The sequence below is a fragment of the Mauremys mutica genome, chromosome 1 (genome assembly GCF_020497125.1).
Source record: "Mauremys mutica isolate MM-2020 ecotype Southern chromosome 1, ASM2049712v1, whole genome shotgun sequence".
In the NCBI taxonomy this organism is placed as follows: Eukaryota; Metazoa; Chordata; order Testudines; family Geoemydidae; genus Mauremys; species Mauremys mutica.
This window is the reverse complement of record NC_059072.1, coordinates 67,515,025-67,538,381: the sequence shown is the minus strand read 5'-3', so window position 1 is coordinate 67,538,381 and position 23,357 is coordinate 67,515,025. Positions and strand designations below refer to the sequence as shown.

The 23,357-nt window shown below is 42.8% G+C and overlaps 1 protein-coding gene across 1 annotated transcript; it reads right to left on the bottom strand.

Annotated features, from left to right (window-relative positions):
- Positions 1–2,015: 2,015 nt before the first annotated feature.
- On the bottom strand, positions 2,016–7,165 carry LOC123378517 (IgA FC receptor-like). The gene is made up of 2 exons (XM_045032463.1): positions 6,728–7,165; positions 2,016–2,104 (listed from the first exon to the last, which is right to left on the bottom strand). The coding sequence occupies exons 1-2, from the start codon at positions 7,163–7,165 to the stop codon at positions 2,072–2,074; spliced, it is 471 nt and encodes a 156-aa protein (XP_044888398.1). The 3' UTR covers positions 2,016–2,071.
- Between the last annotated feature and the right edge of the window lie 16,192 nt (positions 7,166–23,357).

Genomic DNA, 23,357 nt, shown 5'->3' with positions numbered 1-23,357 from the left:
ACGTTTAGTACGATGGCACAAATTATCACAGTGCATCACCTGCTCCTCATGCCTTACTGCAGTGTTCACCTCTCGTTCCACACATGGAACTCCTGCTGATGCCTATGGGAGGTTAGCCACTGCTGTCCTTGTTTGCATTCAGTGCAATGTCTCAGCCAGTGAGACAAATGAGACCTACAAATAGACATACAGAGGCTTACATTTGTTAAATTGCTGCAACATAAGTTGTTAAATGTATATTTGAAATACAACATATCAGAAAAACCTTTACTCATAACTTTAATATAGTGCATATGCTATACAGATATGCAGAGGAGTTACAAAATTGTGGACAAAAGATTTCACAAGCACTTTCTCAGAGTCAAAATTGGCTCTTTTTCAACTGTTCTTGAAAGGCCAGTTTTTGGATGGAAGTTGATTTTAATAATGATTGCTCTAACTGTAATAACCACAACAATGTTATGGGAAGGAAACGCTTGCCATGGATTTCATGCTGGTATGGAGAACTTTGTGATCAGGTGGAATGTATTTTATATTTTCCAGGAGGGATGTTTGACTTGTTTTTGGTCATATGGCAGCCATTCATGGGTTTTAAAACAATAGGTGATATAAGCTTTCTATGATTATAAATCTGCTGTTTTCATTTATTTTTTAGTCAGTGATGGATATTGCTGTAACTTGCACTGGAAAATAATTGTACTCAAGAGCCAATGGCCATGTAGGCAGAAACCAAAAGTATTTATAGAGCTTTTTAACCAAAATAGAATTTTAAACACTTTCTCAAGATGTTCAAACTACCACGGTGAAAGTTTGTTAGATCTTTCACTAGGGAAAATGGTTCATGTTCTACACTATGTGATTATTGATTTCACAAATGTGTTAGTGCATCAAATATTATAGTACATTTTGCTGTATATTGTTAAATAGCTTCGTTGTTCCATTCTGGACTTCAGTCAAGCCACACACATTTATACTAGATGAGAATCTGGCCTCTGATATCCAGAAGGGAATTTTTCTCCTTCTGTCTATTAACTCTTCTTCTTCTTCTTCTAGCCTTTAACCCTTTATATGGGTCATCTCATTGAGTCCTTCTTCTCCATTCTAGTCTGTCTTGAAGCAGTCCCTTGGAAACGCCACAACTAATCAGATCCTTTTGTATGACCTACAAACCATCCACCTGGTTATGACTCTTACAACCCTTCTCTTACCCTTGACTTATAAGTTTACCTCCCTCTTTCCTATATATCCTTCCAATCTTCTTTTCACATGAACAAACCATCTAAGACTGCCTCAACCTTTTTCTAATTGGTACCATCTTCATTTAATGTGTTCTGAACATGGCCCAAACTTGTAACTCCAGTCATCCATCTTAACATTTTCATTTCACTGTATTCAAGATCTGCTCCTATTGCTTCCTCAGTGCCCTAAATTTGAGCCATACCAAAGCACAAGACTGATTACAGTCTTATAAATCCTTACAATTTGATAGGCATTCTCCTATCACAAATCACACCATTCACTTCTCTCCATTTAGTTCACACCTTCCTGTTCTGGTTATAAATTCATCATTGAGTTCACCTAGGTGCTTGAACGTCTGAACCGACCTTCTGTTTATGAAGTACCTGGATTTTTCAATCAGCTAGTCAGTCTATTTGTTCTTGTTATAAAGGGATCATTGTGCAGAAAAGTTAGAGGAAATCTGAAAAGTTAACTTGTCCTGGCAACAAAACTACTGTGCCAAATTCTGCTTAGTTACACCAAAGTAAATCCAGAGCATGTCCCCTTCCATAAGAGATACTCTATTTTCTTATTAACAGTATACTATGAATCCAATTTGTTCCCCAAGGTGCATGGTTTAAAAATTGGCATTCATAGCAAATAAGGGTATTTATCTTAAATAGTTCCATAAAATGGAACAAACAGAGTTTTAAAAAAATCATATGTAATTTACATGGATTTTAGTATTGATTCTTTCCCTTTATTTGGGATGACTGCAGAGATTTACAGTTGTTGCATGTCGGTAGAGCTGCATTTCTTTGCTTGGAAGCTCTGTGTGAGGGAAAAGCTTCTTTTATGACTTCTTAATTAAGATGAAGGGGTGGATCTGCAAAAGATAAAGGGCTGTGACAGTTAACTCTGTGAACAGGGGACAGGAAGCCGCAACCATGAGAGTTCCTAAAGAACTTTTGAGAGCCAGAAGCACCCAGAACTTGATAAATTCCAAGAAGTGAAGAAAGATACTGTACTTACGGCCCTGTCAGGGAGCCAGCTGCAGAAGGGGCAATCTCTTAGCAACACACTGGACACAGCTGATCCTAATAGGGGCTGCCTGATTGACGGCACTTTCTGATTTGTGGAGGGGCAGAGCTAGCTAGTCTTTGATCCAGCAACAGCCAGCATTTGCTGGCTGCTCAATGCATTCTCTGCCCTCAACTGCCCCCCCCACCCGTCTTGTGCCTACTTCAGCCCCTCCCCTTCTCCATCCTTGACACCCCGGGCTCTGACCCCTAGCTCTACTTCCTGACCAAATCTCTGGCTCATCCACTGACTTTGGCATTTGGCTTCTTATCCCTGGTTCTGAGCATCAGCTCTGCTCTCAGTGACGCCCCCAGTTGTCCCATGGCTCTGATCCTTGATTACAGCTCAGCTCTGCTTTAACCTACAGGCCTGGCTACCCCCATGGCTCTGGCCATTAGGCCTGACTGCCCACATCTTAGTTGTGTCCTTAACAGGCCCTGATTCAACAGTGTACTTAATCATGTGCCTAGTTTTAGCCACATAAGAAGCCCCATAGACTTCATTGGGATTGCTCATATACACAAAGTGAAGCATATTCTTAAGAATTTGTAAAATCGGGGCATATGTTGAGCAGCAACTACTAACATGTAGCTTTTTTGTGGCAAGTAGTATTATAGTATATGTGGAGCAAATTTGAAGTAGATCCCGTGCATGGAAACAGGATTTTGTAATCTCTTACTAATTTGTTATTTTGATTATTCCATATATTTTTACAATCGTTAGGGAACAAAGTTAAAATTTGATATTGAAAGCCAGGTGGGGTGATAGTGGGTGATGTAAGATTACAGAAGAGCAAGGAACTAGTTACATCTCAACTCTTCAGTTCCAGACTTTTTAACTAGGCGTTTTTTAAAAAGGTGTTGAGTTTTTGTAAAGAACGTCATTTCGAGGGGTGTTAGCTGGACTCTATAGAAACACTTTTAACATTTATGCTTTTTTAACAAAGTTTTGTTTGGAAATGTATCTGCTTTTCTAATGAGTGCTTAAAAGTTTAAATTGGTTGGCATATAAGGTACATAGTGATGGCAGTGGGGTCGAGGTGCAGGCATAGTCTGATGGAGCTTATGACTATGTACATCCCTATAGAAGTAACTAGACACAGTTCTTTAGCTGGTTCTGTGTCATGGTACTGTACAATGGTATAATTTCTTTTGCATCTGATTTAGACTAGGATGTTACTGGCCATGAATATTATAAATGAGAAATAAATATATTTAAGAACAGCGGTCTGTAATGAGTCATCTCTGAGCCTGATGAGTACTCTTTGAGCCTGCTTACCTGAGGCCTTGACCTCAATCAACCAAGGCTCAGCTAATCCACAGGTGAAGGTCTAACCAGGTGACTGCAAGGCCAGGGGTATAGGCTTCCAATGAGAGTAGCCATGCCAGTTTCTGACATGGCCCCGCTAAAGATCTCTGAGGCAAGTCCCTATTAACTTCATGCCATTCTATGGAACAGGCATTCACTGGCACTCTATCAAGTAAAAACCTCTCTTCAACCCACAGTAAGATATTGGGCCAGACCCTCAGCTGGTTTAAATCCACATAGCTCCACTGAGATCAATGGAGCTATTGCCCGATCACACCAGCTGAGAAGCTGGCTCATTGGCTTTTATCTCTTAGTTACTGATTTGCCTGACAAGTCGGTTAGGAAGGAAACAGTCTGCAATTTAATTTGTTTCCAAAATTTCATGCAGATTTTTTTTTCCACGTAGTTTTGCACATCCTTAATTTTGCTTTCATGAAAGATGGCCTTTTTTCACAAAATGCATGTAAAGCTGTGATTGTTCATAATTTTAAGGCACAGTCCCAGTTTTTTCAATAACAGACCCATTTCTTTAAAAAAAATACACAAGTCGATTTTCTGTTGCAGAACCCTTCTCTCTTTGTTTAGTTCATCATGTAATGGGGAGAAACTTGAAGTCCAAGTAGTTTTGCACTTTATTAAAAACATTTCACATACTTCTGCTTTAAACACCTTACCTAAATATTTTTGAAAATCCAAGAGAATCATGTCATCTAGGCACTTTCGTTCCTCTTTGAAAGAATTTTTCTAACGGGTTAGAAAGGCATGTTCCTTTTTCTTTTCAGAAGTTACATTAATAAGTGGCCTGGCTTAAATTTACAAAATTCAAAGTTTATCCCTGTTGACTAACAGTTTACAATATTATGTTACATTGTTTTAGAACCTCAGAACAGCAGCTGATCTTACATATCATGTAAACTATGATGCTCCTACATGACAATGCAATTATAAGGATCATCACTTTTCATTATGTACAGCATCAACTCCACTCTACCTCCATTGTTTTGGGAGCTGAGATTTAGAAATTAGTATATTTCTGTCTGGCATGGTTGAGTTTCTTGCCTATCTTGTTTACTGCATACCTCTGCCATTCTCAGTATTCCATTTTTATTAAATGACATGCTAAATAGTTGATTGTATGCTGCTGGTCAGAAGAATATTCTGATTATATTTAACACATTAGGCCTGCACAAGCATGTTGTCACAGGGTGGGATGGCCCCTCTAAGTGAACTGAGCAAAGTCTCACCTATGATTAGCTAGCTGCTTCCTAGGGGAGTGAAGTACAAGCCCAACAAGCAACTCAGTTGATGGGAGACTTGCAGGAGACCCTGGGTTGGGAAAAGGACCTAAAGGTTGAAGGCATTGGCTAGGATTTGGGCTGTGTAGGCAGCAACAGAGAGGCTCTGAGGCAGAGGTTTTAAGAGGAGCCAGAGGACATGGTTGACCTTTTATGATTGATATTGAACTGTGTTAGTATTTGTGATAAATGAAGGGGTGGGTGTAGATACCTTTTATGGACAGCCAGCCAGCCAGCTAGCTATAAAATCCCTGTTCGTAGCTGTTCTCTACTTGCTTTACCTGTAAAGGGTTAAAAAGTCTGACTGCATGCATAGGTAAAGGGAAGTGAGTGGGAACCTGGCCAAAAGAGCCAATGGGAAGGCTAGAACTTTTAAAAATTGAAACAAGACTCCCCTTTTGTCTGTCTGTGGTTGTTCTCCTGGAGAGGAGACATAGAGCAGCTATGCTGTAAGAAGCTTTGAGCCAGGTATGAAAAATCATCAAATCATACCTAGAAACTACTCATTTAAAACCTCAGATGTGTAAGTAGATCAGGAAATGTCTAGGAAGACGCAATTAGGTTTATCTCTTATTTCTTTATGCCTTGTGGACCCCTCTGTGTTAACCCCAGGTACTTTTGTTTTGCTTGTAACCTTTAAGCTGGACCTCAAGAAAGTTATTTTGATGCTTAATCCTTATAAGTGGTTCTTTTTAAAATCTAGCAATAGTCTGAGTTTTTAAATGTATTTTCTTTCTTTTTGTTTTTAATAAAATTTACCTTTTTTAAGAACAATATTGGATTTTTGTGTCCTAAGAGGTTTGTGCATATGTTTTAATTAGCTGGTGGCAACAGCTGATTTTCTTTGTTTTCTTTCTCAGCTCTTCCCCGTAGGGGGGTGAAGGGGCTTGAGGGTACCCCACAGGAAGGAATTCCCAAGTGCTCCTTCCTGGGTTCTCAAAGGAGGGTTTTTTTGCACTTGGGTGGTGGCAGTATCTACCCATCCAAGGTAAGAGAAAAGCTGTTACCTTGGGAGTTTAATACCAGCCTGGAATGGCCGGTATTAATTTTTAGAATCCTTGTGGGCCCCACTTCTGCACTCAAAGTGCCAGAGTGGGGAATCAGCCTTGACAGTGTTTGAACAATAAATGCATCCCAGGGAAAAGGGAAAAAAATACTGAGGCTGGTGTGGGAGTTGGCCTGCTGGCTTCCATGAGAGTGGGGAACCTGAGGCAGAGGCAGGGTCCGATGTCAAGATTGGGGTGATCGTGTTACACATCCCCATTCAAAGCCACTGTACAAGAGTTTGCTGGGGCTCGACCCTCTCCGGGGCGGTGGGGAGCCACACCAGCTCGCTACACCCTGTTGGTTCTGGGGAATTGGCCCGGCCAGGGTGGTCTCTCCTCAGTAGCCCTTGCTGTAGGCAGCTGAACTGCAGTTAGCCTGGCCCAGGCTCAGGGCGGGGCAACACCACGAAGTCTGGGTTCGGGCCCTCAGGCAGGACTGAGCAGTAACAATAGTTAAGCCCGGCCCTAGGTCAGGGCGGGGCAACAAATGCTGAGTCAGGGAGCTCAGGCCCTCTGGCAGGGCTGAGCAGTAACAACAGGCTCCGGCCTCCTCAGGCCAGGGAGGGGGGAGTCTGCCACCCAGGAGTTGGGTGGCAGGGGGGGATGCAGGCCGTCCCACTCCACTGCGTCCCAGCCTGGGGACCTAGCAGTGGCTGAAGATCCGCTACTTAGTCAGTGGAAATCCTGGTCACAACACACCGACATAGGCTGTGGTAGTGCTGCAGCCAGACTGGGGTCGGCTGCCCCCGGGCTACTTCCACACTCCCCCTCGGGCCCTACCTGGGTCCTGGTGTTGGCCTCTGGGGGATCCAAGAGCATGGGTTCTTTGGGGCAGGGGTTGATCGGTAGGCCCAGCAACTCCTCTGGATAACGGGCACAGGGGAGGTCCGGCAACTCCTCCGGATAGCTGGCGCGGGGCAGATCTGGCAACTCCTTCGGATAGCTGGCGCGGGGGAGGCTCGGCCAGTCTGGGCGGCTGCCTCGGGCCACAGGAGCTTCCCAGTCGCGGGCTCCACTGGGGACGTCTGCTCTCTCCAGCGGCTGGGCTCCTACTGGGCTCTGAGGGCCTGCCTTTATAGTTCCGGGTTGCTGCCTGACCCTCTGAGGTGCGGGCTCAGAGCTCCCTAGCTCCACCCACTCCGGCCGCCGGATGGGCTCTTCCTTCTCCGGGGCGGTGGGGAGCCACACTGCCTCACTACAGCCATCAATATGTCCCATTGAGCACACATCACTATGATCCCAGTTCCTCACTAACAATAAACTGTGGTCACTGCAAGACACTTCAGTTGGTTCTTGGGTCCTGGTTGGAGAACTACTTAATTAGGCCACAGGTATGCCTTGCTTGGCTCACTTTGCCACTAATTTTGATTGGCATCATACGTATGAGCAAAGGAGAGGTACATAGCGAGAGTATAATGAATCTCAGGACTTGCCTATGCTGGAAAGGGTTTGTCTCCAGTGGAACTACAGCTTATACCTGCAAAAGAGTTTATACTGGGATAGCTTATACTTGTTCCCTGAGCAAAACAAACTATCCCAGCAAAATTATTTTTTTGACCAGCTTAACTGCATCTACACTAGGACTTTTGTCAGCACAGCTGTGTGAACTATGCTAGCAAAAATGTTAAGTGCAGACTAGGCCTCAGAAATGCACACAATACCTCAACAAAGTGTGTGCCTTTTATTTTCTGAGCAAGTCCTACCAAAATACTGCATGCTTTTTGTATGGGCTCAAGACATAGTCATGTACCCTGAAAAATCGCCCAAAGGAAGGACTTTAAAAACAGCAGGAGGACAGGTTGTGTTGGTGTGCAGTGAAAGTGGCAAGAAAAAAAATCAACCAAATGTTTCAGCATTCCAGTACAGTTTGCTCTGAGTTCTTCACTGTTTCCAAAGGTTTGTGTACTTGTGACAGAACTCTGGTCTGGTTTAATATACAGAAAGAAAGAAAACTGAGTATTAATGTTGATGATAGTGAAGTCGTTGCTCATGCCAGTACTGACAGTCACTGTCTCATTTACAATCTCTAAAAGTATATTGTTTGCTATAAAAACATTACAAGATCCTATTAGAGTTTGCATAGGCTGCTGAGGAGTAGTAAATCTTTTAGAAATTTGATCTATGGGTTCCATTAACTTAATATAAAATCAAAGAAAATTTTAGATATGTAACAGGCATGAGTAGTTTCATACGTTTCAGGCAGTACAGTACAGTTTCACTGATTAAAAATACCTGGGTCTCTTCCAAACTTGTCGTCATATTGGCTATATGGCTGTTACAAGCAGCCTCCCACAAACAGACGGATCTGAGAGTTCAAAGCTTATTTAGGTTGAGTGCACTTATAAAGGGGAAAAAAATGCCATTTGTGTTTGGAATAGTGGCTTGTAACTTTTCCAGCACTATTTTTCATTAATATCACCTGATTCTGATATGTATGCTGTATAGCAGACTTTAAATAGGAAATCTGGTACCTTTTGGCCTATTATTCCCATAGCATCTGGCAAACAGGTACCATACAGTTTTTGTAGTGTGACACACCAAATGAAAAAGTCTGATCTTTTTAAAACCACAATAAATTTCCCAAATGGGTTTGTGTGAAATGTTTAAAAGCAGAAGATAGAGGTTTTGGGTTACATTGCCTTTAATTTGAAAGGGGGAATAAATGGAGCCAGGTGGGCTACTTATAATATGTGTCTGTGTCAGCTTTTTGAATCTGTGAACGTCACACTTGGATACAGCTGGAAATTGGAATCAATAAATGGTTATTATAGAGACTTGATCATCCCATAACACACAGAAGATGGACCATTTGCAAGGACTCTTTGAAAGTAGGATACTTAAATCTACATTGGGGCAGATGTACTGGAGTGGCAACATGCTAGATGTCATATGAAAGGAATGAAACTTCTTAATTTCACTGTGATATACTAGAGCATACTTTCTCAGGCCTTGAACCCAGGCCCAGGAGTGCCCGACAAGTGACTGCATCATGGCCTCTACCCACTAAAAGCTGCTGGGCTGAGAAGCTAGTAGGACTACAGCCTTAGCTAAGGCACTTATCACAGGAGCCTGGATTGGAGGATTGCCCAGCTCCACTGATTGGTCCAACCATGCTATTTAAGGCAGAAGGAGGCATATGAAGTTGGGATTTCCTCCTGTGGCTGTACTAGATCCTGCTCCTGATTGGCGCCTGCCCCACGCTTAATCCTTGCATCCCGTTTCTGCCCTTACGCCTTCCTTCTAAATGTTAGTTCCTTGTTCTGGTTCTGACCCTCAGCTTTGATTCTTGGCTGACTCGGGCTTGATCCCTGGCTCAGGTTGGCAGTTGAGTCTGGGGGTAACCCTTGGCTTTGTTCCCCAACCTGGATGCCTGTTCCACCCACTAGACATGACTACCGGACAAGACTGCCTACATCTCAGTTCATAACAAAAGTATTTTTTTAAAAAGTGTTTGTTTTTTCCTAATACTGTCAGCCTCAGCATTTCTCCCTTTGGTGGAATGAGCCAGTCCTACTGTGGAGGCTTCTAATTCTTCATCCTGGTTTATTTTTACACTATTTGCAAGGTGGGCCTCAGGGTAGGCTCAAGTAGTTCTTTCAAGCAAACAACAAACTCACAACACAAAAAAATCCAGTTCCTTTCCCCCCTTGGAGTGTTGTCTTATGCTGGCTTATGGCTGCCAGCCCTTCCTCAGACTGAAGTAATCTTGATTGTTTCCCCTATAGGAAGGAGAACAGCCTTCCATGTAGGAGAAGCCTTTTCTCCCTGCTGCTGCTCGTTTCTCATTTCTCTCTCTTACCAGAGGAGAAGTTTTAAAAGGACACTTGATGTCCTTAATTGGATTCAGGTGTTTCTAATTAACCTGAGGTAACCTCTTTTTAGCCCCTAGGAACAAGGGCATTCACCATTCTTGGACAGATATGCCTGTCTTTCTCCATTCTCCTATGGCTGTCAGGTCTGACTCTGTGACACTGCCCATTTCCAGCAGTCAGCTGGCCATCAGTCAGAGGTGGGTGTCATGAAAGACAGACCCAAAACAAAGAGGTTGGCGAAGTCCTTCTTCAGATTTCAAATACAAGAGACAGTTCAGGAGACGAAATATCATAGTAACTTCTCACAATTAATCCCCCAGACTCATACACACAGTCTTAGTCATTAAAAAAAAGAAGCAATCTTTTAGGATCTTCTGTGTAACCCAAGTAAGAGAACATATAAACAATTGATGCCTATTCTTTGGGAAAAATTCAGCAAGGTCAGTACAAGGTATTATGCATCATGTAAGTCCCATTTAAGCCCTTGAGGTTTATCTTGAGGTTTTATGGGGTGCATAGGCCTTTGTGCTCTCCCTTAGATCCTAAGTGAATTTCACCCTTGATGAGATGTATTTACTATTCTTTGATTTAGTCCACATTATTTGTGCTGCAGTCTTCTCCTGCCAAACATTTTGCCATTATGATAGCCAAATCAGTTCAGATCATTATGAAACTTCAGACTTTTAAAGGTATTTAGGCACTGAAATCAGTGTTTTAGGTTCTCAAATGTGGGCCTAAGTGACAGTATTTCAATGCTGTGATTCATTGAAAGGACTAAAAAGCAAGTTTGGGGATGGAACAATAAGTCCCCATCCATCCTCTAGTCATATTTTTTTAAAGGTTGGGGGTTGATCAAAACCAGGAGCCGGAGAAGCAGGGCTGCCTTAAAAAACGACCTCAGTCTGCCTCAGAAAAAAACAACAACCCCAAAACAAAATCCCCAAACACCTTCAAAATGTGTGAGAGAGAGCTGCAAATTACCCACTGTAGATTAGGTAAGATCAGATTCTGACACTGTTACAGGGAATAGCAACTTACTCTTCAAGATGTGATATTGACCTCAGTGAATTGTCCTGTGGAATGAGGTGCTATTCTACTCAACGTGAGTAAGGGTTTCAGAAGAAAAAATTAATAATTTTTTTTAAAAACCCACAAGATGTGGATTTGATCTTCTGATTATGAGCTGTAAAATAATATTTTGGCTATTTTATTCATACTGAATTGGTGAAAATGCTGCAATAAGGACAATTTTAGACCTCACTTAGAAAATCCCAGTTTCATAACAGCTGTACAGGTTTGTTCCATTTGGGGCATTAATGCTTTTTACCGGCTTAAATATCAGTCCTAGTTATAAACTAGTAGACAAATGTCTAACAGATGTACAAGTACACATTAGAATGAATACAAAATTCACAGAGGAAAAATTCTCCTACCCTCGGAACTGATCTGCAAAGTGAATATGAGACATAGTATATTTGTGCTTCGTTAATAGTTAACTCCTTTGTACTGTGGAGGACTCCTTGATTCCAGTCTGCTCTTTTTCTCTTTTGTGTTTTATGTAGTTATTTTGTTCTTTGTTCTTTGTCTCACTAGAATTTTTTTAGCTCCTGGTTTTGTAGATAACTTCCTTGAGGAGCTCTCATAATTTCTTGAGTTTCCTCTTCATACAGTACCATTCTATACTGATTACTTTAATGAAATTAAACTCTAATCAAGACAGAGAGGAAGAATGGTCTTGTAATTAACCAGGTTCTCAGGAGATCTAGGTTCAATACCTGCTTCTGCTATACTCTTCCTTTGTGTCCTGGAGCTAGTCTCTGTGAGTATGCCTGCACTGTAATTGAAAGGAGCAATTGCAACCCATGTAGGCATGATCTCTAAAAATGCCATAAAGGGGGTGGCAGCATGACCTAGCTGTGTGAGTATATGCCTGACTGGGACACTGAGTATGTATTTGGGTGGCTAGTCTATGCTGCTGCCATAGATTCACTGCTATTTTTTTACCACTCTAGCTCAGGTATGCCTATGCAGGCTGCAGTCACACCACCAATGGCAGCGCAGACACCCCCTGCCACTCACTGCCCTATCTGCTACATGGGGATAATAATACTTCTTTTCTCACACTCTTTGTCTGCTTTGTAAGCTCTTCAGAGCAGGGATTCTCTCACTATAAGTATACACAGTGCCAGGCACAATGGGGGCCCAATCTCAGCTGGAGATAGTAATATTTACAAATAGTAAATAATAGGAATAATTAAGTAGTGAAAAGAAGAGTAGTGAAATCTGTATTTACAAGGTGAATCAGCTCATTTAGTAAACAAAGATGTTTTTATAATTGCATAAGGTTGGGGAAATATTTCATTCAATTGCCCCAACTGTCACGCTAGGTTGTCATGTTAGTATTATTAATATATAATATTAAAAAACAGGAATACTATCTTCATGCCTTTTTACAGAGATTTCTCATTTATTTCTTTGTGTCCTTATTTTGCCAGGTATTTCTCTGATGCTGTAGTTGTATTTAGCACATATAAACTACTTATGATTGAAGCAGTGAGGTCTCCAACTGGTGCCCAGATCGCAACCAACAGTTCTCTGGAACCACCACAAAAGGGGCTAGCAGCTCTGTGGTCTACCAGAGGCTTCACCCATGAAGCTCCTGCCTGGAGCAGACATCCAGCCCCACCAACTGGCCCAGATGCATTACTTAAGCCAGAAGGAGGCACAAGAAGTTGTCTGAGTGGATTCCTTGTTCACTGCTGTACTGGACCCTGACTCTGGCTTGACCCTTGGCACTGGTCCCTGGTTTCTGACTGACTCCACTCCTGACTGTCACTATGACTCTTGACTCCTGACACTGATTTCAGCTCAATCTTTGGCATGGCTCCTGATCCTAACTCTAGCCCTTACACTCTGATCCTGGCTCTGGCTCTAACTTTCGTTCCTGGCTTCTGACCCTACCTCAGACCATTAGGCCTGACTGCCCACATCCTGGTCCCTAGAGAGGCTTAGTTCCATTTGGATAAATGCTGAAACAGACAGACCTGATCCTTACCTGAATTCTCTACCACTCTGACAAGCCCCATCCCCAGCCCCCAATATCCTACACAGGTCCTTTCACCAATCCCTTCCCTACAGACCTTTCCCTCCCTCTCACCTGAATCCCTGTGGGTTTTTTTCCTCACTACTGTTGCAGGGCACAGCTACAGCAAAAATCACCAGTGGCCGGAGACAGGACACTAGACGGGGAGGGCTTTGAGTTACTACAGAGAATTGTTTCCCAGCTATCTGCCTGGTGGATCTTGCCCACATACTCAGGGTCTAACTGATCACCATATTTGGGGTCAGGAAGGAATTTTCCCCTGGGTCAGATTGGCAGAGACCCTGGTGGGGGGGGGCGTCTTCCTCTGCAGTATGGGGTATGGGTCACCTGCAGGTTTAAACTAGTGTAAATGGTGGATTCTCTGTAACTTGAAGTCTTTTAATCATGATTTGAGGACTTTAGTAACTCAGCCGGAGGTTAGGGGTCTATTTCAGGATTGGTTGGTGAGATTCTGTGGCTTGTGATGCCCAAGAGGTCAGACTAGATGATCACAATGGTCCCTTCTGGCCTTAAAGACTGAGTCTATGAGCTTCTCCACTGTGGCAATAGTATGACTGGAAATCTCCTGATGTCTATCAACACTTTTTTAAACCACTGCAAACATTTAGGTTTTAGTTTGACTTAGGGATGGACAATAGGTAATTGATGGTTTGTTTACCCACCAGGTTCACCCTCCCTTAATTATAACAAAGTTTAAAAGGTGTTCTTATGTACCGTATGTTAGTGAAATAATTCTTGTAGCAATCAGCAATGATGGGATTGGGGGGCGGGAGGAAGAAAATGGCTCTAGAACATGAATATTAGGCCATGTTTGCAGTAGGTTAATTGAGAAATAAATTTGCACCCATTCAGTTACCATAAGTGGGAGCCCGTGACTGGGTGCACAAACCCTGCACCCAGCAGGAAGGGGTTAAAGAACGGTTTGGGGCTCAGGCATCTCACCTCATTGCACCTGTGAGGCCTCTCAGGCTTGGAGGAAGAGCTTTAAAAGGGAGGGAGCCGGCTTTGGGAGATGGGCAGACTTCTCTTTGTTGATGTCCAGAAAGGAGTATGGAGGACAAAGCTGCCTGAGTCTTCCTGTGAACACTGCACTATAGTTTTGAGGCCTCTGAGCTGGGCTGCAGCTCACTAGGTATCTCCTGAAAGGAGGGAGGCCAGAAACATGTCTGGACTATTTTTGTATTTTGTCTTTCCTTTGTTACCTTTCCTCTGAGGCGGGCTGAGGAAGAAAGCCTACATGGGGGGCTGTAGTAGAAAGAAGTTCAGGAAAGAAGCTGGAGGGCTGAAGTTTTAGACCTTTAACACCTGCTACAGGGGCCCTGGGCTGCAACCCAGGGTTGAGGGAAGGACTGGGTTCCCCTATAGGTCATCAGAAAAAAGACTGGTGAAGACTGTGGAGATGAGTTGTAAGGACTAGTTGCGCTACAGACCTGGTAAGACATTGCCAGACTGTTGTTGGACTGGACACTTGTCCTGAAGAGATGGAACCAAGCATGATCTGTCTGGACGGAGCTGAGTTGCCAGACAGAGGGGACACCACCACCAGACCTAAGTGAGTGGCTGGCAAGGTGACAAAAAGAGCAAACTCCAGTGCTGTGTCTGGCCACAAGGGGACATGCTGGCTGGAGAGTCACTTTGGGTATGTCTGCACAGCAGCTGGGAGGTGTAATTCCCCGAATGGGTAGACATACATGTGCTAGCTTTGCTCGAGCAGCATGGCCATGGTGGCACAGGCAGATGCTCAGGGTAGCCACCTAAATACAATCCTGCCTGACCCTCTGGATATATACTTGCTCAGATCCTGAACTGCTGAGGCCATGCTGCTGTTTGGAGCTAGCTCCAGCAGAACTAGCATGTGTTTGTCTACCCATGCTGGGAATTACACCTCCCAGCTGCTGTGTAGGCACATCCTTTGTCACAAAGCCCTACTGCTCAGCTGGCTTCTGACATTTTTATCAATTAGTTTTAATTGACATACTGGTTAAACCACTGGAAGATGACAGAATCTTAGCTACATCATGGCTCTCACTGGGTTAGTGGCACCAGTGGTAGCTCCAATGGGAATTCCCCCCCACCCCCACCCACTCGAGTTCCCTGTTATGGACACAGCCTATGGCTTTAGACTACATTTTCTCCTTTTCAAAAGAAACAGTTAACGTGATGGTAAATCTGCCTGCTACATTCTCGAAGTGTAAAGTTGTATCACATCTGTACTATTTTTTTAAATCATCTATTGGATTTGTTTGTTCAAGTTAATGAAAATGGTGTGCTATTGTTATGCAGTGATGCCAAAACATTTCACCAGAGACTTCATCAATATGTTTGGTGCCTTGCCCAGTTTCATGTGGTTTTACTTTTCTCCCCTCTCATGGAAGAAGGCTACATGGAACACAGTGATCTTCCAGCAGCTCTCATTGGCCTGCAGCAGCGAACCGCGACCAGGAGGAGCTGCGATCGGCCGAACTTGCAGACAGAGCAGGTACACAAACCGGCCCGGCCCACCAGGGGCTTTCCCTGTACAAGGGGTGGAACAAGTTTGGGAACCACTGCCTTAACCAACTGAAAAAGAGATAATAAAGACTGCTGAGGACTACTGGGGTTGGGCTCTTGTCTGTATGGCTAATAGTGAACTCTCATTTTCAAAAGGCCCTGGCTCATGTTGGTGGGTATTTACTCTCCAACTGAAATCAAAGAGACCACTTGTATGGGGAAAAGTGCTCCCCACCATGAGGAAGGCAATCACAATTGAGCCCTTTCAGTTTCTCATCTCCAGAGCATTGTAATTTGATTGTGGTGGCACCCAGAATATGCTAAGTAGCTTCCTCCATTCAAGAGGAGTGGATGGTCTCTTCTCCAAAGGGGTTCACAATTTAAGGACCAAAACAGACAAGTAACTGCAAGGGAAATAAATAAGGAAGTTTTATATAATTCTGCTACAGTCTCTGCACGCAGTGGGATTGCAAAGGAGAAGGGATTAGGTTGGTTAAGAATCTGTCCCACAAAAGATAAATATATTTACCCATTTAAAATTATGGGTTGAATTCTGGTCTATTAACCTTGTGTCCTGCCTTTGTGACTTGGCTGTGTAAGTGCCGGTTGAGTGAAGGGATATGTAATGTGTTTGGTGAGAGGGAGGATTGGCCTAGTGGTTGAGAGGCCTAGGATATAGGATACCTGGGTTTCAAGTCCCTGCTCCACCACAGACATCCTGTGTGACCTTGGGAAAGTCAGCTAGCCTCTGTTCCTCAGTTCCCCAACTGCAAAATGGGCTGAGTCTTGAACAGTCTGTCAGTCTGGATTCCAAAGCCAAGAACTCAGCAAAAGTTGGCTCTATCCCACCTTAGTGTTGGAAACAGCAGATGATGATGATGATAAACTTATGTGGTATTTTGAGCTTCAGAGTAGTAAACTATGTCCTTAGTTACCGCCTGAGTCACCTTCCCCCATCATTGACATTAGTGGCAAAACTCACTGCAGTGCAGGATCAAGCCATTAAGCACTATTTAAGGCCTGAACCTACTCCCATGGCATTAAATGGCAGCAGCTAGCCATAGCCACTCACTAATGAGGTTGTGTTTGAAGTATTTTAGGAAAAGCAATTTAGGAACAATTACCAGCTAGAGTGTCAAGTATCAGAGGGGTAGCTGTGTTAGTCTGGATCTATAAAAGCAGCAAAGAGTCTTGTGGCACCTTATAGACTAACAGACATATTGGAGCATGAGCTTTCATGGGTGAATGCATCCGACGAAGAGGGTATTCACCCATGAAAGCTTATGCTTCTATACGTCTGTTAGTCTATAAGGTGCCACAAGACTCTTTGCTGCTTTTACCAGCTAGAGTTACCCTATAGATAGCAATATGAAGTGCGTAACAGACTAGAAAGGGTGGAAGCACAAGTGGTGTTTAAGATAATTTTATTGAATAAGAACTGTCAATATGAATGAAAAATTGAACGGCTTCCAAAGCAGATCTAATTCAAATAATTGACATTGCAATCCATAATGGCCTTTTCCCAGCGTACCATCTCCTAGCTAAGCCTGAGAGATGTACAGTGGAGTCACATATCTTTTCTTGTCCTCTGCCTCAGCCAAGCTTCTACATATGCAAATTAAGTTAGAATCTAGATTGTTTTCATAGCCAAAGACCTGAATACCTCAACTCTAGAGAGAGAGAGTAATGTGATTCTCCTTGGTAGCTGGACACTAAATTGATCCCTTCTACTCACCTGTTTATTCTCCAATGTCTAGAGCAGGAACCTGCTCACCAAAGTGGTAATAACTATAATAAAGCTCAGTGTATTTAGAAATGGATGAAATTTGTAGAGTTCAGTGTTTTGTGAACCCCTCTAACTGTGTTAGGGGGGAGTTGAAAAACTAGTTCAATATTGCTAACTTTTCCCCCTCTACAATTGACATGCTTGTTTTTTCCCCGCTTCCTTCCCCCCAAGTTTAACAATGAAATCAGAAAAAATGAGCTTGTTTGTTTCCTTTGGAAATCTGTATTACATATTACTTGGTTTAGAAAAGACCCCTGCCCACCTATTGAAATCGAGACGTATGTGCCCTATCAGACCTATTTTAAAATCAGAAGTCCCCACTGATCTCAATAGAGAGTTCTCTTTAAAAAGCAATGGTAGGATATAGAGTTGGCTGAAAAATTTCCAATGGCACAGTTTGCCACTAGAGAATGCCGTTCTGTGGGAAGGTGTAAATTCTGTCAAAAATTCTGATAAAAACCAGGCAGGCGGGTGGGCTGCTCAGGATCCCTGGGTAGCCTTGCTCCAGGCCCAAATTATATGGAAAAATTCTGTTTCCGTTCTTCTGAAATGGAATTCTTCCAAAACGTGTGTTCAGTGGAAAATTTTGCATTTCCAACTCTTTGTTCCAGTTTAGAATGGGTGGGGGGGAGGGAAATGGGAAATGCAAAATTTCTCATGGAATAGAAATACAGTTCCTACACAGCTCTTGCAGGATATGACATGCTGTATTTATTTCGTTTTCCCTTAGGGTTTTTCTTTCTGCCTCTCTGCTCCTTTTATGCAGCCTCTTGCTTTTGCTTTCACTTCCTCTTTTTCTCCATTAATTGTTTTCTTCCTCCCTGCTTTGCAATCTTTTTTAAAAAATTGTCTTTTTTAAGTTAAACATGAGCCCGATAACATCTAAGTTTAATTTACAACCCCACATTGTTTGAGTGGATTTGAAATTTGGCTAGACAGGTTTGACCATACCAAAAACTAAGCTCTCTGCTGAGGCTAATGTTAAAACTTCCTCTTTCTCTATGCTATATATTCTCACTTTTTTATTATCTTAACTTAGTGTTATATGCAAAAACTTTGACTCATGTAACAACAATGTCGTGGATTGCCTGGCCTTCTTCATCCTCTGTAATGAGAGAAGGTTATTTGACACACAAGCCCACAAACTGTGAAATGCCTTGTATATTTGATACTACTACATTACATTACAAGAGTTCCCTTCATACACACTTTTCCCCTTCAGCACAGCAAAAGTCTTAACTACTGTTATTAGTTTCTCTAACAGTCACACAGGTTGTTTTAATATTGCTGCTTGTAACCTACTGTGGACTTACCTGTGTGAAAAGCCCTGTTGTTAGTGGAACACAATAAAAAGAAACAGGCATCTCAGAAGGAAAGGGAGTAAAAGGAAAAAAAACCAAGATTTTTTTACACTAACATTAAAGTTTTATAACACAGCCGTTAAATAGTCCTTAAAAGTGTGTTTAAAACGTCTTTGAGACAAATTCTGAAGTATTTATTCTACATTTATTCAGACCTTACTATGGCACTGAAGCAAATGGAGTTTGCTTGATTGAGAACTAAGGGTAAAATTGTCAAAAGTGTCTAAGTGATTTAGGAGCTGTGGAAGCCAGTAAATAATTAACAAGGATTTGAAGAGATCGTAATGAATGTTAGTTAGCAAGAGTCAGGCCATACTGTAACCTTAATGACGTAAGACTTGTAGGAGCAAAGATAGTGCGAGGTGACAGGACAGGAACTGTGTACAAAGTTATTACGACCTTACAATCACTAACCAAAATGCAGGCTTGCTTTTTCTAGGATTGAGACAAATAAGATAAGCCTTTTTGCTATGTATAAACAAAATGTAGTTGTTGCTTTTTACTGTCTGTATTATTGTTAGAAATTGTCTGTAAAAGGTATAAAGGCTTGCTGTGATTGTTTACCAGTTGAGAGACCTGTCCAGGGCTGGGGTGACCCTGTGTCCTATGGCACTCTCTCCCTCCATGGTAATTACTGGAGAAATTAAAGAATTTGATTTTGCTGCACCCAAACAATAAAAGCGAGAACTTAGTCTTCGACAGAGCCTACATACAATTTTCAAAGGTGACTTAGGCCCAGATATTCAAAGGTATTTCTGGGCCCAAGCCACCTTTAAAACTGAGATTTGGGGTATTTTTTTCAAAAGTGCCTGTAAAAACTGTGGGCTAGATTCTTTCCCCTGGTCCAAGGCATGGGGAGTCCTCAGCTGGCATAGAGCTGATGTAGCCAACTCCCCTGTCATCCTTCCCCCCTTCCAAAAAGTGCCCAGTCAGGGTATATCAGGTAATCTAAAGTATGCAAGAGCCAGCACAGGGCTGGCTGCAGTGTCCGGGTGCCACACTGACTGACACACCTTGCTGTCTCTAACTGATCCTGAGTGCAACAAAAGACTGTGATCCTCTGCCTCTGAATCTGTTCTAATTTAGACTGGCGAGGGCAGAATGAGACCCTGAGTACAGAGCCTCAGTGGCTGCTTTGTGCCTTGAGATCCAAACTCTGAGGAACAAAGGGACTTTCCCTGGACAAGGAAAAAAGCCAATATACAACAATAGTGTGTGGATGCAATAGACCCTCAGCTGGTGTAACTTGGAATATGTAGCTCTATCGACTTCAGGAGAGCTGCCCCAACTTATATCAGCTGAGAATCTGGCTCACTGTATTTATTATTGCTGTGTCAGCAGTTCCATCACTATAATTTTAATCACATTGCATCTAACAAGACTACTGCAGCTGTACCACGGAGATTATTTCCTAAAAGCAGCTTCTCTTCTTGGCCAGAGAGCATCATAACCTTCTGGTATCATTGGGCAGTCTCCAGAAGTTGCAAGTCACTGGAAACAGAGGCCTTGCATGCATCACTTGCAGCGCAAACCATCTATGATGTGTAGATGAAGACATGAGAGGCAGCAACAGGCAGAAACTTTGGGTGAATGATTCTGAAGGGGACCTTCTGTTAATATAAATAATCCAAATCTGTTCCCAGTGAGGCAGCTACTAGCCGCTATACCTCGGTTCTTCACCAGTATCTGTTTAGAATTTCATAAAAGACATGAAAGAAGCAGACATCTTCCATGCCTTTTATGATCCTCCTGACTCTTCTCCCCTCAGAAAGCAGTCATATGCCTTGTCTCATGTAGTCATTCTGTTTGTCTGCCTCCTCCATTTGCAGGAGTCTCAATCTGAGCAGTTGAACAGGAATCTGAGAAATTTCAGAAACATTGTTTGGTAGCTGGGCCTGTGTATTTTGTGGTACCATGGCTGAGATATTTGCAGTGGAATCCACCTCTTACTGCAGACAGGGCTGGCTCCAGGCACCAGCGAACCAAGCAGGTTCTTGGGGCGGCCAATGAAAAGGGGCAGCAGGTCCGGGTCTCAGAGGGAAGGACCCGCCGCTGAATTGACGCCAAAGAATGGAGCTGCCCCCGAAGTGCCGCCTATCGTAGCTGTATCTTTTTTTTTTCTTTTTTTTTCCCACTTCACCACTTGGGGTGGTAAAAAAGCTGGAGCCAGCCCTGGCTGCAAAACTGTGTTCCTGACTCTAAGCTTCCATTTGTTTTTGTTTGTTTTTTTCTAGCTCTCATGGGTATGAAGAAAATCTTGAGAACATGAACAGGTCAGTGTAACTGATTCAGTGTTATCTTCCTAGGTCTACAACAGCCTGAAACAATATCTCAGGGATGTGAACTGCCCCTCCATCTCACTAGGTTATTGACTCTGGATTCTAACGAAGCCAATTTAAATGTTAATGTTTAACTATTTCAGTGTTGAACACTTTAACAGAATGGTCCATCTGATGTGCTAATCCCACAGTTTTAAACTATTTTCCATTCTTCTCTAAATGTGACAAGATCCAACTGTCCCCTATTCAAAAGCAGAAACAGACAGCTTCCCCCAACAACTTCTTTGATGCAGTTGTATGAAGTAATACAAACATACACAGCATATTGAAAACTAAAAGTGAGGATGCAGCATAACAAATTAAACACAAGCCCTACTACACTGATTGTATTGCTGATGTTCCTATTTAATTCATTTAAAACCTCAGTTTTTAAAATTGAACTAATGCTGCTGCTGTATTGCCCATCTGTCATATTCAAGTATAACAGAATCCAGGGAATTTTACACAGAATCTTGTCACCGAATACACGGAGCCTTGGGGATTAGCAGTGGAGGAGTATCTTTAATTTGCTGGTGCTATTTCTGCTAGTAGACCAAGACTGCAAAACTCCCCTTGACTCTGATAGTTGAAGCAGTGGGGCCCTGGTTAGGAAGCAACTAGTTAAAGTTCAGCCAAGAAAAAGGTAGAGGTGTAAGATTATGCTCTGGCATGCTATGAAAACCTACTTGCTTTAGAGCCATCAGCTAAGCATGCCCTGTCTCCTTAGTCTCTCTTGCTATCATTTAGCTGGCACTGCTTGGGCTGTTGGGGAAGCACTGCTCCTTGGCCGCATTGACTGATTGCCATATGTGGTATTCAGGGTGGGTGGAGTCCCAGATTATGCCTCTAAGAGAAGGATAGGGTTCCATAGCTGTGTGGGCGCCTCCCAGCCCACCTCAGAGAGAGGTTTCAGAGTGATAGCCGTGTTAGTCTGTATCAGCAAAAAGAACGAGTACTTGTGGCACCTTAGAGACTAACACATTTATTTGGGCATAAGTTTCATGGGCTAAAACCCACTTCATCGGATGCATGCAGTGGAAAATATAGTAGGAAGATATATATACCCAGAGAACGTGAAAAAAATGGGTGTTGCCATGCCAACTCTAACAAGACTAATCAATTAAGGTGGGCTATTATCAGCAGGAGAAAAAACACGTTTGTAGTGATAATCAGGATGGCCCATTTCAAACAGTTGACAAGAAGGTGTGAGTAACAGTAGGGGAAAAATTAGCAGGGGAAATAGTTTTTACTTTGTGTAATGACCCATCCACTCCCAGTCTTTATTCAAGCCTAATTTAATGGTGTCCCATTTTCAAATTAATTCCAGTTCTGCAGTTTCTCATTGGAGTCTGTTTCTGAAGTTTTTTTATTGGAGAATTGCGACTTTTAGGTCTGTAATTGAGTGACCAGGGAGGTTGAAGTGTTCTCCGCCTGGTTTTTGAATGTTATAATTCTTGACGTCTCATTTGTGTCCATTTATTCTTATGCATAGAGACTGTCCAGTTTGGCCAATGTACATGGCAGAGGGGCATTGCTGGCACATGATGGCGTATATCACATTGATACATGTGCAGGTGAACGAGCCTCTGATGGTGTGGCTGATGTAATTAAGTCCTATGATGATGTCCCTTGAATAGACAGAGTGGAGAGAGTTGGCAATGGGCTTTGTTGCAAGGATAGGTTCCTGGGTTAGTGTTTTTGTTGTGTGGTGTGTGGTTGCTGGTGAGTATTTGCTTCAGGTTGAGAGGCTGTCTGTAAGCAAGGACTGACCTGTCTCCCAAGATCTCTGAGAGTGAAGGATCGTCCTTCAGGATAGGTTGTAGATCCTTGATGATGCGCTGGAGAGGTTTTAGTTGGGGCCTGACGGTGACGGCTATTGGCGTTCTGTTACTTTCTTTGGTGGGCCTGTCCTGGAGTAGGTGACTTCTGGGTATTCTTCTGGCTTTGTCAATCTGTATCTTCACTTCAGCAGGTGGGTATCGTAGTTTTAAGAACACTTGATAGAGATCTTGTAGGTGTTTGTCTGTGTCTGAGGGATTAGAGAAAATGCAGTTGTATCTTAGAGCTTGGCTGTATACAATGCATCATGTGATGTGGTCTGGACGATTTTTTCCCTGCTGTTACTCACACCTTCTTGTCAACTGTTTGAAATGGGCCATCCTGATTATCACTACAAACATGTTTTTTTCTCCTGCTGATAATAGCCCACCTGAATTGACTAGTCTAGTTAGAGTTGGTATGGCAACACCCATTTTTTCATGTTCTGTGTGTATATGTATCTTCCTACTGTATTTCCCACTGCATGCATCCGATGAAGTGGGTTTTAGTCCACGAAAGCTTATGCCCAAATAAATTTGTTAGTCTCTAAGGTGCCACAAGCACTCCTCAGAGAGAGGTAGACGCTCTTTTAGATTCACTCACCCCAATGGCTTTAGGGTACAGACAGGCTGTGGAAATCTTGTAGCTTTGGCTCTTTTGTTACAGAAATAGTTGTGATGGAAGACTTTAAGTAACTATTGTTATATGTCTTGGGAAATCCT